Here is a 13,918-nt window from a genome sequence, read left to right on the forward strand (position 1 = left end):
CTCCAAATAGATGTGGAAAACTCTATTCGAAAATACGGAATTAGAAGAAAGCCTAACTCTAATAAAACTCTATTCAAAAATACGAAAAATATCAAAACCGTCTAGCATGACAGCTTAACACTGTTATCAGGATTTGATTAATTTTGGTCTAACGATAATTTCATAAAGCAAAGTGACCAGAATTTTTTTTCAGAGTATTTAGATATATAAAACGAAAAGGATGCTCCTTCCTCAACCCTCATATACGACAAATTTCTTATTGCTGATTTGAAATTCTGGAAGATTATTGTGATAAAGGTTGTGATGTGAAGGAAAATGTAATCAGTCAAACTCTTAAACTCAACGATATATTGAATTTCAAAGGTGAAGACAAAAAGAAAAAGATTAAAAAAAAAAAAAACTAAGGTGGGAAATATCTACCAAGTAATGGGTAAAGCACTTTAAATGGACGATGAATTAAGGGTAACAGTTTATACTGAAAAATGAGAAATTTGTCTTTCAATGGGATTTATCTTGAGATATTGGGTGTTATAACCCAAACACCATTCCTAATTAGCAGAATAACTAAAGAACTGCTTTTTTATTTTTAATGAAGCCAATTAGACTTGCATAAACACAATCTCAATATTCTCTGATATAGTAGCTTGTATTTGCATGGAACATTACTGACATCTCTCAGGGTCTTAGTTCAATATTTGAATTCGGATTCGGGAAAAGAGTGAAGAAAGTGAGGACGAGGAAAAGAATGGTTGGGAACGAATTTTAACCGTTTAATCAGGAATCTGCATGGTTGGATGGAACCACTCCCTTTGACCGAAGAAGAACCACAGAGACTCCATAAAGCAAAAGTTTCATTTGCTAATCACTTACTTATTTTATTCAACAAAATATTAATCATTTAATTTGTCTTTGATTAATTAGTAAGTGAGACCACAACGGAAGGTGGAAATAAGAATCAACATGCAAATGGGTTTTCATAAGTCAATCATTTTCAAACGCTTTTTTGTTTCAACCATACATTTTCAGTTTCTCTTTTGATAGGTGATATTTGTTATATTTTACCTTTTTGCAATTTTTTTATAAATACATTATGTGAATTGATACTATAGGCTTACAAACTGAATATTACTTTTTGACAAATGAAGTTCCCTTTTAATCTCATAATTTATTTAATTACAATTTGATTAAAATTTGATCAACTATAAATTATGTTTCTGCAGACAACACATTACCCGAACAGTTTGGTGTAGAGTAAACAAAAGTTTTCAGATTTGTCAATTTTAGAAATCTCATTGTTGGTAAAAATACAGTTTGGTGTAGAGAAAACAAAAGTTTAGATTTGTGTAAGACGCAAGATTTAGCATTGGCTATGTTTGCTGCCAAAGTTTATTTACAATGATGTAACTCGTTTTATGTGTTTGTGTATGTTGGTTTTGCGATTGAAGAAAATATGTATACCATAGAGGGTCTCGATCGAACTTATATGATACTAATGTGCTCAAAGGTGACACCGAAAGTCATGGAATAATTGGACAAGAGCAGTTAGTGGAGTAGATGGAAGAGACGGAACGAACAAATTAAAACAGAGTTAAAAGATATAGTAATTAGTTATCAGCTGACTTTGACTAATTGAATTACTTGCATGGAGTATTTTTGTGGTCGTTCATTTGTTTTCCTGACGAGATATATACTTTGTTAGTTTTTTTGCTGTAATATTATTATTATCCGCATCCAAACAAGAACTAGCTTGAACTATTCATGCGAAGCAACATAATTGCAATTTGACCAAGTATGTGTGTATATATCACAATCGATTGATTTACCAGCCATCATTGTTGCATACTATCATGTTCACACCATAACGAGAAGAAAGATGACTTTGGTACAAATACATTATGAGTTTAGTTTTTGATTATATTGTATTTCTTTAAGCCTTTAAGTACTATAATGCTATACAAAATATCAAATAATTGATGTTAGTATAATCTAACCCTTGTGATAGCACCCACTTTACACAAACTGATGAATATGGTTTTGAAGCCACACACAACCGTATCTGTCACAGATTTTATTGTTTGCCAAACCTCAAAACAAAATTAAACGATGGCTAGTAAGTAGTAACTAAATGATTAAGAACTTCTATAACATTAGTCTCATGAGATGATTTCTTTGACTGAATTATTCATTAGATTGAATAGTACATTGATTGTGTTGATGTTATACATAATACAAGTATAGCAATTGTTACAAATAAGGACTTTTACATAATACCATGAAACATGTTAATTTTCAGCATATTTAGAAATCGTGACATGGTCTCGATCGGTTCATGTGGCACAATCGGGACCGTCAAGATACTATATCACGCCAGGTGATATTCGAATTTGCATTTACCTAAGAATCTGTCTTGGAATGGTAAAGGACAATGAAAGTAAATCGTGACTAGCTTATTTTGACCAACTGCGCACTTTATACTTTACATAAACGACACACGTAAAAATTTGACGGCGATCATGAGGCCTCACCTGCCATACTTCCTCAAAGTAGTAGTGTTGATTACAATTATCATATTGCTTGAACTTCAAATATTACTCTCTATCAAGTTTATTTTAGTCTACAGAAAATTAAATTAGTTTGATTATGTTTAAATGGTGTATTTTTTCGGTAACAATAAATGGAGTTAGAAGTAATTATATTATGGTAGTTTCAATAAAACTTAATTACAACCTAAATATATCATAGTAGTATAATTAATTTCAATAGCTTAACTAGTTGAATGTTACTAATTTTTGTTAAAAAAATTTGTTCGATTTTGAAACTATATTATTATAGAAATATAAAAGCATGATGGGTTGTTTTTTAAAATTAGTTGAAGATTGGTGTTGGATACGATAATATTTGTGTAGATAATAAGATTAACATGAAAGTTGTCAAGTGGAGACATCAAGAAGCATGATGGTGAATCTTACCCTATACGGTTTACACACGCGACAGTCGCGTCTAAGATGAAACGCACTATTCTTTGTTTTATACAATTTATATAGTCTGCTTTCTCCTCGACGCGTTTATATCCATTATCACAGGGACAAGATATTATTTGTTGTTATGAGAACTAATAAAATAAAATTAGTTACGGACCTAATTTTGGCTGCCTAATCATGAAGTTCAAGAGTGCTCGGAGACAACATAAAATATGTCACACGTGGCGGACATCTAAACGTTCATTTTTTACTGGTATGATGAACAAAATGAGCAAACATGCATGGTTCGGGACTTCGGGTTGGAGATGGAATGGGAACTAGAGCTTTTGCAATCAATATTTTAATTTTGCTCCAAATGTGTAGTATTAAATTCAAGTGATACATGAACTGAATTTTTTATTTTTAAAATGATTACTGCTTTTTTATAAAATCAATAATGTTCACATAACGTAGTTATATGTTGGCAACACAAAGATATAGTTATATCTTACATGTGTAAGGAGAACAAATATCTAAACTAACTAATTAGCTAGTTTGAGTCCTGGTAGAATATTGGAAAAATTAGATTACGTTTGTTTACTACAATGATGAAAGATAACCATCAAATTTAAATATTAGTATTTATTTGGATGGTTATTAGCTAGAAAGCTATCAGCCGATCAAGGGTTTATTTTATTGGTCATGCCAAAGGAACAAATCACCAATAAGTTTAGTTTAAGGGTTTCTTTGCAGTTTAGTAACGCCTATATTAAAAGCTCATTTATTTTTATTTGGTTTAAAGGAAAAAGAAAGGTCACTTAAATGACTACGATAATAATATAAACCAAGGTTTGGCATAAAAGTTTGACACAAATATAATACACGCCAAGAGTGCATACCACATAAAATTATCGAATATTTTCCATTTTTAAAAACCATAGAAATATCTGAGACCATCAATATGCGATGTTCTTCTCTCTCTTATACCAAACGACGACGTCCCTAGCATATAAGCATGGAATCCTTACACATGTTAGCCTCCCTCTATATATAGTGTACCATTAGCCTCGCTAGTTAATTCACATCGAAGGAAACTCAAATAGAGGCATCAAGAGTGGAAGATCTCTATCTATTTCCCATTCTCTTGTTTCTTTGTTAGTTTTCTCTGATACTCCCATTCAAAAGTAGAAAAGGTACTGAAGAGCTCGCTCATTCCAAAAAATAACCAAAATGGCTCTAACTCACAACGTAATGGCAGTTACATTTGGAGTCATGGGTAAGTATAAACAAACGTCAAGTTATACAAAACTATATACTATATCCTATAATTGTTAGTGTCGGTGCACATCAAATTTAACTTTGTTATCTTTGCTATATGTATAATTTTGTAGGAAACATCATATCGTTCATCGTTTTCTTGGCACCAGTGTAAGCATCATCGGTCTCAAATACTCTTTGTTTTTATTTTTTTTGTTTGTTCTCGTAACAAAGATTTCTTTTTGGATATTATTTTCAGGCCAACTTTTGTAAGAATCTGCAAGAAAAAATCGATTGAAGGTTTTGAATCACTTCCCTACGTGTCAGCGCTCTTTAGCGCGATGCTATGGATTTATTATGCTCTGCAAAAAGATGGAGCAGGCTTCCTCCTCATTACCATAAACGCTGTGGGATGCTTCATCGAAACCATCTACATCATCCTCTTCATCACCTATGCTAACAAGAAAGCTAGAGTACGTTTAAACCATCGCATTTCTTTAATTTTGGTACTTTCAAACATGCATTTATACGAAAATAGATTTAGCTGATGATGATATCAACAACCACTGTAGATATCAACTTTGAAGGTTCTTGGGCTCTTGAATTTCTTGGGTTTTACTGCTATTATTCTTGTCTGCGAGCTCCTAACCAAAGGATCGAACCGTGAGAAAGTCCTTGGAGGGATTTGCGTCGGATTTTCCGTTTGTGTTTTCGCAGCTCCTTTGAGCATCATGGTACGTACAAAACTTATGTGACATATGTATCACACGCACACAGAGAAATAAATGTCTGTCTATCTAAAAGAGCCATGCTAATTCATATGGAGAATATAATATACTCAAAATTGAAAGAAATTAATATTTGTCTTTCCTTTTCAGGTAATAGCATCTCTTTATGTTTACGTATATTATATAGTTTTAACATGTGAAATATAAAAAATGATGACGCAGAGAGTGGTGATACGAACAAAGAGTGTGGAGTTTATGCCTTTCTCTCTATCATTGTTTCTTACAATCAGCGCCATTACGTGGCTCTTCTACGGTCTTGCTATTAAAGACTTCTACGTTGCGGTGAGTCTCTCTTTTTCTTTTAATATATTTGAATCTTTTGCTAAGCATATGAAAATGGACAGCTCAAACATATATAGTATCATATATTATTATGGGTGGTTCATGTTTAAGGGAAACTAAAAGAGTTTCCACCACCTTTTGTCTCTTTGCCCAAATTCCGTCTATTTAAAGACGACGAATAAATGATTTGAGCCGTACGCTACTTTTGCTTTATGCTCACAATCATATATTTTATGATCACGTAAAAGAAACCTAGAGTACATACAATTATATAAAGTTTTTTAGTTTGTCGGCGATTAATGGGATCACTGTTCTCTCTCAAAAAATGATTAGTGGGATTATTACTGATGATGTGATTATTACTTTTTTTTTTTTTTTGTGATTTGAAGCTTCCAAATATATTGGGTGCGTTTCTAGGAGCAGTTCAAATGGTTCTCTACGTCATATTCAAGTATTACAAAGCCCCAGTGGTTGATGAGACAGAGAAGCCTAAAACGGTGTCGGATCATTCCATCAACATGGTCAAGCTTTCGTCCACTCCGGCTTCTGGTGATCTTACGGTTCAGCCGCAGACTATTCTTGACGTGAGTCATCCTGTTCAAACTCATGGTGGTGACTTAGAGGATCAGATGGACAAGAAAATGTCAAACTAAATTAAGATTTTAGTTTTATATTATAAATTAGTGATTTACTTAATGTTGTACTGTTGAGTCTGGTTTCTAAACTTGTCTTTTATTTCTCATCATTTTGTTTCGAAATATCTCGAAATTGTACTATCCTTTACAAAACTTATGTACGTCTATTAGAATTTTGTAAAATAGTTTTGATGCAAAGTAACGAAATAACATGATCATTCACAAGTCAAAAGTTCACAAAAAAATCATTTTTGGTGTACTAGAATACATTAACCTCAACATGTAGAATTGTAGACTACAATTAAATTCATCTGGACTTAACTTGATCAGAATTGAGTACTTCTCAACTCTATTTTACCCTAACGCCTAATAAATAATTTAAGTACTCTAGCCTCTAGGCTTTATGATTCTTCTAAGAAAAGTTAATGTTACGGCCCAATCACTTTTTTTAACAGCCCAAACAACATATATTAGCTCTACATATAGTTTTATCCCCTAGAATAATCTCAATCCATAGTCCACTCAAAACGTGACAAATGGAGCTAAAGGGAGACCATACTTGACTTATTTAGAGCTAGGATCAGACAGAGCAGATTTTTTGCCTTAATCTTTTAAAGGTATTCACATTTCACCCACAAGAAAAAACAGAGTAGATAGTTTGCCTTAATCTTGTAAATGTATTCACATTTCATCCACAAGAAAAAAACAGAGTAGATATTTTGCCCTGATTTCTTGTAACTGTATTCACATTTCATTCCCAAGAAAAACACTCTGCAGATTTTTTGCCTTAATTTCTTGTAAATGTATTCACATTTCATTCCCAAGAAGAACACTCTGCAGATTTTTTGCCTTAATCTTGTAAATGTATTCACATTTCATTCCCAAGAAAAACAGACTGATGAAGAAATATACACAGATATGACAAGGCCGTGTCGTTTAGGTTACGTAACCCTAAAAGGTTTAGGGTCTCAATATAAACACACAAAGCAGATAGAAGAAGCAAACCATTCACAATCAGACAATGACATCTCTCCATACGTTACTCTTCACTTCTCTTCTTTTCTTCATCGTCTTCCCAGCCTTCACGTTTTCCTCCACCTTATTGTTTCAGGTTCGTCTTTAATTAGTTTTGCTTCTTTACATACACAGACTCACTTATTGGGTTTGTTTCAATCGTGACAACAGAGTTTCAATTGGGAATCATGGAAGAAAGATGGAGGATTCTACAATTCTCTCCACAACTCCATCGACGACATAGCCAACGCTGGAGTCACTCATCTTTGGCTTCCTCCTCCTTCTCAATCCGTTGCTCCTGAAGGTTCCATTTCCGCTTTGCTCTTACATTATTCATACACCAATCTTGTTACTCACGTAAGCTTCAATTCTCAGGTTACTTACCGGGAAAGCTATACGATCTAAACAGCTCCAAATACGGTTCTGAAGCTGAACTGAAATCGTTAATCAAAGCGTTGAACCAAAAAGGAATAAAATCATTGGCTGATATAGTGATTAACCACAGAACAGCTGAGAGGAAAGACGATAAATGCGGGTACTGTTACTTCGAAGGTGGGACTTCCGATGATCGTCTTGATTGGGATCCTTCCTTCGTCTGCCGCAATGACCCTAAGTTTCCCGGTACCGGAAACCTCGACACCGGAGGAGATTTTGATGGAGCGCCTGACATCGACCACCTTAACCCTAGAGTTCAGAAAGAGTTGTCGGAATGGATGAATTGGCTTAAATCTGAAATAGGATTCCATGGTTGGAGATTTGATTATGTTCGAGGTTATGCATCTTCCGTCACCAAACTATATGTTCAGGTAATCATATTTGAATACTCAAATCGTACCAACACTGGTAGTATATAAGTAACATAGGTTGATTGAGTTATTTACTATTAGTATATACAAGGTTGACAGTGTTATTTACTATTTAATATGTAAGAAACATAATAAGTCAATGCAATCTATTACTACGATTGGTTTTGAGTTGGAACGCCCACTATTTTATAACCAAATCATACGTCCTTACTAGATATGAATACCCGGAGAAAGAACCAACACTAGTATATAAAAAATACGGAAAAATTCACTTGTTGATTTTTGGTTGGAAGCTCATTAATTCCTCAGTGATTAATTCCTCTGTTTTTTGGATACACAGAATACTTCACCGGATTTTGCGGTGGGTGAGAACTGGAACGATATGAAGTATGGAGGAGACGGGAAACTAGACTATGATCAAAACGAGCATCGGTCGGGTCTCAAACAGTGGATCGAGGAAGCGGGTGGTGGTGTGTTGACAGCTTTTGATTTCACCACTAAAGGGATCTTACAGTCTGCTGTTAAAGGTGAGCTTTGGAGACTAAAGGACTCGCAGGGAAAACCGCCTGGTCTGATCGGAATCAATCCCGGAAACGCGGTCACTTTCATAGACAACCATGACACTTTCAGAACGTGGACTTTCCCTTCTGATAAAGTCTTGCTTGGATACGTTTATATTCTCACTCATCCGGGAATTCCTTGCATTGTAAGTATAGAGACACCTCAAAAACTTCCTTATATCCATTTTAGTATGTAGCTTTCGGTTTTTCGGTTTATCGATTTTATAGAAGATATGAAATATACTTTTATAACTGCAATCTTGATGAGATGTTATTGTCGCAGTTTTATAATCATTACATAGAATGGGGACTAAAAGAGAGCATCTCCAAGCTGGTGGCGATCAGGAACAAAAATGGCATTGGTAACACAAGCTCTGTTACGATCAAAGTGGCGGAGTCGGATCTCTACGTGGCTAATATTGATGATAAAGTTATCATGAAGATTGGACCAAAACAGGATGTGGGAACACTTGTTCCTTCTAATTTTGCGTTAGCTTATTCAGGCCTTGACTTTGCTGTCTGGGAGAAGAAGTAACGCATAACTCAAATCATAAGAAACGTAATCGAATGTATCTTTTTCCTTTTTAAAAAATATCTTGGCCGTATCTAAAGATACTACGTATAATTCTAGTAAAATGATAAAGAAAAACAAAATAAAAAGCACTAGTGGTGTTAAAGGATACACCAGAGAAAGAATAGAGTTCAAGTGAAGTGTCAACTTGTATAAACAAGTATTGAAAAGTTTCCAAGGTTTTGTTTTGTTGCAAAAATAACATTTGAACAAGGTTTTTGGTAATTATATATTTCTTTAAAATATGAATTTCATCACAAAGTATTACCCATTTCTCAGTTATCAAAATATAAATTGGCCGACTCGTAAAAGATTTAGAGACCCTACTAAAATCAGAATTAAAACAATGCTGCCAAAATCTTAATGAAAACGAATTATTATTGTTCTACAAGAAAAAAAAAATCTGGTGGGAACAGTTAGTTAGACGGGTAAAGGGGTAAATGTCAATTGGAATAAAACGACAGCGTTTTTGACTTAGAAGACGTCGGCTTGAGAAGTAGTAGAAGTGACGACGAAAAGAAATGAAAAAAAAAAAAAAAAAACCGTCGGTTTGAGAAGTTGCCCAAAGGGAACTTTGATATTTGGTGACTCTTCCTGAAAAAGCTCTTTCTTCTTCCTTCCTTCTTCTTCTTTCGCTTTTTCACACCTCAAATCAAAGATCCGAAGACGATTCCGGAAGCTACGACTCTGTGTATTTGATTCTTCCTCTTTTTGTTTTTGTTTTTTGTTTGTTCTATCCCGTTTAGAAGCGAGCTCTGATTCTCGTTGTTGTCTACTTTTTTTTTCAGATCTGAAATAGTTGTGTTTGAGGCTGGTTTAGAGAAGCGGGATTGGTGATCGGAGCTGGAATTTGGTGGTAATCGGAGGTCAGAGAGAAGTCAACGGATATGCCGGAGGAAGAGTCGATAGATATCAAATTCAGGTTGTACGATGGCTCCGATATCGGGCCTTTTCGGTATTCTGCGGCTTCTACTGTTGATTTTTTGAAGCAGAGGGTCGTCTCTGATTGGCCTAAAGGTTAGTTTAGGGTTTTTGAATCGGTGTCCCCAATCTGATCCTGCTTTTTTCATGATGATTGTTCCCCAATCTGAATCTTGCAATTATCGGTAGAAATGCGAAATTTAGAGCTGTAGATGATATTGGATGATTAGTTCACTTGAATTATAAAGTCTTTTGTGATTTAAGGTTTGATCCAGAGCATCAATTTTGTGAATTGCAGCTGTTTAAATGCTCGTTTTTGGTGGTTTTGTTTAGGCAAAACGGTTGTTCCAAAGGGGATAAATGAAGTGAAGCTGATAAGCTCGGGTAAGATCTTGGAGAACAACAAGACTGTTGGGCAGTGTAAGACACCATTTGGAGAGATTGCTGGTGGAGTCATTGTCATGCATGTTGTTGTACAGCCATCTCTAGCTAAAACCAAAACAGGTGAAAAACCTTTTTTTTTTTTTTTTTTGTTTGTCTGTGTTAAATGTTCTTTCTTTCTTGTATATTAGAGGTTCTCAAATATCAAGCTTCTTCAATATTTCATTAGTCTTGTGTTATTTATCTTGTCACCTGTATGGATTTTGATACTCATTCTCTGGCTCAACTTTACTTCCAATATATATTATCATCTATTATTAGTCATACTTATCTTAATCGAGGTTGGTAAGATTTCATAAGAGTGTTCATGCACATCAGCAAGTTAGTCGGTGACTAGGATCAGTACATTCTTTTTCTTTTTAGATGCATCAGGTGGTTAGTGGTTTTGTCTATATTTGGTTTGTTTGTCTTGATAGAGAGTATAGGATAGTCTAGAATTCATTCCTAGGTTTCTGGTGTGTTCTTTGTTCTATATTCAGTGAGAAATTAAACAAAATCAGCTCTAGGCCTAGCAAAAGCATGCCATGAGGAAAGAAATACCTTAATCCATTATATATTGGTCGTCATCTCCTTGTAAACCCCACTGAAAACTTATGCCAATCTTTGAGATTTGTCTGCATGATAGTTTTTTCACAAACTTGACAAAGTCGTGAAAACTGAGTTTGTGATTTATAAGAGACGATGTTGATGAATGCTAACTAACAGTTGAATACTGGTTTTTTGATTAAACAGAGAAGAAGGTTGATAAAGCACCAAAGGCGGTAATCTGCACATGCACCATTTTGTGAAGGGAGCAAGACCAATGTATCTATCATACACATCGTTTCGATTCTTCAGGTACAGAAGAAAACAAAATCAAAAAAGAAAGCTAAAAGTAAAGTAAAGCTTCCCTTTAAGCTGTGGAGTTATATTTATTATCTTTGAATGTGTAGAAATTGAACTAAATTCTTTTCAAGTAACTCTTTGTCCCTCCTTTGTTTTTTTTTTCTTATTACTTTCCCAATGTACGGAAGTTGTATAGGTTACTAGGTCCATTACATTACGTGTGATGAAGATAATTATCTATCTATTTTAAAAAAAAATTGTGCCTTTATATTTCATTATTCCTTTCACACCGTTAAAGTACTGTATTGGTGAATTGGCGAAATGTCCAAATTCAGTCCCGAAATAGCACATGTAAATGTAATTTAAATCTCTAATTATATTGGCTATTTAAATTCTGAAAAATTCCATTAGATGTTTTAAGTCCCGAATTTTATGTTGACCAAACCGTTTTGGTCCTTTTTCCGTTTACCCCCCTTAATGTCACTTACAGCCACCTTATATGATCAAATATTGACGTTCTATGATCAAATATTTTAATAGTTTGCTTGTATCCGATTCAAATACCATTACACTCCCTTACAAGCTCTCAAGCATCAATGATCATAATTAAATTTGAAGAAACACTATACAACTTAAAAACCACTTCGCTCTTCTAAAACAAGCACAACAAAAAAACAGAATCTCACAAAAGAAAAAAAGAATGTGTCGAATTGAATTCATGAGCTCTGAACATCACTTTGAACAGAAAATTCACCTATTCATGTTCTTGTTTTGTTGTTGATCCTTCACTTCCAAAATGATCTATAATTTCAAGATGAGCCGTTTTCTGTTGTTCTCTTGTATTTTCCCTCATTTTGAAAAACATAGCATATTTTATGTTTATGTGCACATTTGCAGAAACGGTGGTGTTAATGTTGCTTCTCTATTTAATTTATCATGTTGATGTGTTTGTGCAGCCTCGCCCAATATATTTAGGAGTTTTAGGGCAAAAAAAATTGTTGGCATATTATTATAAAAAATATATTTTTTTACTATTTTTTCCAAAATTTAAGTTTTTTTATTATTTAAAATTTTGGGGCTTTTTATGTTTTTTAAATAAATAAGTAGGCTTTTTGAAGTATAATTCTTATATTAATAATAAAATTTTAAAATATTTGGTCTTTTTATATGTAAAATTTCTAAAAAATAGAAATGCTCCAAGTCGTCGCACTTCCACCCTACCCATGTGAGCTGGGGTTGGTTTGTGGTGTGTGCGAAACTCAGAGATCTCACTCAAAAGCGGCTACTAGAAAAGAAGAGGAAACAACATACATCAAGTTTCTAATTGATGACCTCGCAAAGCAGCATGCTGAATTTGCAGAAAAAGTTGTATCAGGTTAGTTGTTGTCACATTTTTTAGTTAAAATTTTGAACTAAGTTTACGGTAATTGAACGAATTTACATGTCAATTTAGGCTTGATTAGGTTGGGAAGAGGCAGAGAATGGAGTTGTGGTTCTAATCGGACAGAATGGAAGAGTAGTGATGGAGGAAGGCTACGTAGGCTCGAACAAAGACATGATGTAATTATGGGAGTAGAGATTTAAAATGAAACATTTACATATATACTTAAACAAAGAAAATAATACTTCTCTTATTTTTTAGATTATCAATATGAAAATTTTGATACAACGTTTATTTATTTTTTTTGGGTAAAAGATACAACGTTTTAGTACTGATCATTCCATGGGAAACATTGTGTATGACCTGTTAATTTACATGGACCACTAGGTCTTATACTCCAAACACACGGATGGACATCACATTCTTTTTTATCTCTGTTACCATCAAGAATATTGAACCATTTAGATTGGTTGCCCCATTGAAAATGACAAAAAAAAAGAGTCGTTCCCCAAAATTCAAGAGATTTTCCAAACCCCCAGTGTTGATGAGGGGCTAAAGATTGTGCTCCGAGATCTTCGTGTTTCGATTTGCAGTGTAATCCCAATTGAACATTTGGACCAATATCATTAATGATGTCCGCCTTTAGCACAGGAAGAGCCTCACAGAGACCACCAAAGAGAAAAACCATGAATGTGACATTCAAAATTATGTGAAATACCGAAGAGCCACTCATTTTGAATATTTTTTTATAATAATTTTGAATATTTTGTAAAATGAACTTAAAGTTTTAGCATCCCATCTTTTTATACTAAGTTACATTTTTCCAAATGATTAAGATAGTCAAAGATTCTTTACTTTCGTATCTGGAAATATCTTTTATTTATAGAAAAAAGGTAGAAAAGAAACAAGTGCTGACCACTTCCGAAGAACAACGACTTTGACCGGTAGATATTTTCCTTTTTTTTTTTTTGTCATCAATATATTCATTTGTCTTAGAAACAAGATATGTTTTATATGACACAAGTCACGCAAGTCATAATCTAGCAACTTATTATAAATGCAAACATAAACTAAAAAGGTCAAAACAATGGTATGTACTTATCTACACTAAAAAGAAAAAATGCAGAAAGATTGCAATATAAAACTAAATTCAATCAAACACATGTACTATAACAAAAATATCAAAACACTAGAAAAACAACCTAGTTTTAACATTTAAAACGAGTAGAAAATAAAAATTAAAAAGGGGCCAAGCTTTACGCGTGGCGCCAAAATGATTGGGCTGTTGATGGATAAATTATAATAGGGCCCAATGGAAAAAGAGAGCTGTCGGTAAACCCTAGACACGAAAGCCGTCTGGTCAATCTGATGGAAGTGACCGGTGTTTGAGCTATGAAGACGACCGTAACGGCGAGTTTCTGATTGCACCCGACGAAGTATACCGGCGATTGGAATTAAGCTGAATTGTTGGAGGCAG

General features: G+C 34.0%; 4 protein-coding genes across 4 annotated transcripts; 3 read left to right on the forward strand and 1 right to left on the reverse strand.

The window, feature by feature from the left end:
- Positions 1-3,829: 3,829 nt before the first annotated feature.
- LOC9303702 (bidirectional sugar transporter SWEET14) lies at positions 3,830-6,147 on the forward strand. Its single transcript, XM_002867584.2, has 6 exons — positions 3,830-4,236; positions 4,352-4,388; positions 4,477-4,690; positions 4,790-4,951; positions 5,168-5,287; positions 5,677-6,147. Exons 1-6 carry the CDS (start codon positions 4,191-4,193, stop codon positions 5,938-5,940), a joined length of 843 nt encoding a protein of 280 aa, XP_002867630.1. The 5' UTR covers positions 3,830-4,190; the 3' UTR covers positions 5,941-6,147.
- Positions 6,148-6,911: 764 nt separating this feature from the next.
- LOC9303703 (alpha-amylase 1) lies at positions 6,912-8,938 on the forward strand. The gene is made up of 5 exons (XM_002867585.2): positions 6,912-7,033; positions 7,108-7,240; positions 7,312-7,742; positions 8,083-8,448; positions 8,586-8,938. The coding sequence occupies exons 1-5, from the start codon at positions 6,944-6,946 to the stop codon at positions 8,835-8,837; spliced, it is 1,272 nt and encodes a 423-aa protein (XP_002867631.1). The 5' UTR covers positions 6,912-6,943; the 3' UTR covers positions 8,838-8,938.
- Positions 8,939-9,405: 467 nt separating this feature from the next.
- Positions 9,406-11,330, forward strand: LOC9303704 (membrane-anchored ubiquitin-fold protein 3). Its single transcript, XM_021018163.1, has 4 exons — positions 9,406-9,564; positions 9,662-9,890; positions 10,128-10,298; positions 10,968-11,330. Exons 2-4 carry the CDS (start codon positions 9,761-9,763, stop codon positions 11,021-11,023), a joined length of 357 nt encoding a protein of 118 aa, XP_020873822.1. The 5' UTR covers positions 9,406-9,564; positions 9,662-9,760; the 3' UTR covers positions 11,024-11,330.
- Positions 11,331-12,749: 1,419 nt separating this feature from the next.
- LOC9303705 (S-protein homolog 20) lies at positions 12,750-13,353 on the reverse strand. Its single transcript, XM_002869648.2, has one exon. It carries the CDS (start codon positions 13,172-13,174, stop codon positions 12,767-12,769), a length of 408 nt encoding a protein of 135 aa, XP_002869694.1. The 5' UTR covers positions 13,175-13,353; the 3' UTR covers positions 12,750-12,766.
- Positions 13,354-13,918: the final 565 nt, after the last annotated feature.

The sequence above is a fragment of the Arabidopsis lyrata genome (assembly GCF_000004255.2).
Source record: "Arabidopsis lyrata subsp. lyrata unplaced genomic scaffold ARALYscaffold_7, whole genome shotgun sequence".
NCBI lineage: Eukaryota > Viridiplantae > Streptophyta > Magnoliopsida > Brassicales > Brassicaceae > Arabidopsis > Arabidopsis lyrata.

Coding starts and splice junctions, on each gene's coding strand:
- LOC9303704 (XM_021018163.1), top strand. CDS start 9,761: ATGCCGGAGGAAGAGTCGATAGATATCAAATTCAGGTTGTACGATGGC. Junction 9,891..10,127: donor CGTCTCTGATTGGCCTAAAG/GTTAGTTTAGGG, acceptor GGTTTTGTTTAG/GCAAAACGGTTGTTCCAAAG. Junction 10,299..10,967: donor TCTAGCTAAAACCAAAACAG/GTGAAAAACCTT, acceptor TTGATTAAACAG/AGAAGAAGGTTGATAAAGCA.
- LOC9303703 (XM_002867585.2), top strand. CDS start 6,944: ATGACATCTCTCCATACGTTACTCTTCACTTCTCTTCTTTTCTTCATC. Junction 7,034..7,107: donor CCTCCACCTTATTGTTTCAG/GTTCGTCTTTAA, acceptor TCGTGACAACAG/AGTTTCAATTGGGAATCATG. Junction 7,743..8,082: donor TCACCAAACTATATGTTCAG/GTAATCATATTT, acceptor TTGGATACACAG/AATACTTCACCGGATTTTGC.
- LOC9303702 (XM_002867584.2), top strand. CDS start 4,191: ATGGCTCTAACTCACAACGTAATGGCAGTTACATTTGGAGTCATGG. Junction 4,389..4,476: donor ATCGTTTTCTTGGCACCAGT/GTAAGCATCATC, acceptor TATTATTTTCAG/GCCAACTTTTGTAAGAATCT. Junction 5,288..5,676: donor TTAAAGACTTCTACGTTGCG/GTGAGTCTCTCT, acceptor TGTGATTTGAAG/CTTCCAAATATATTGGGTGC.
- LOC9303705 (XM_002869648.2), bottom strand. CDS start 13,174: ATGAGTGGCTCTTCGGTATTTCACATAATTTTGAATGTCACATTCATG.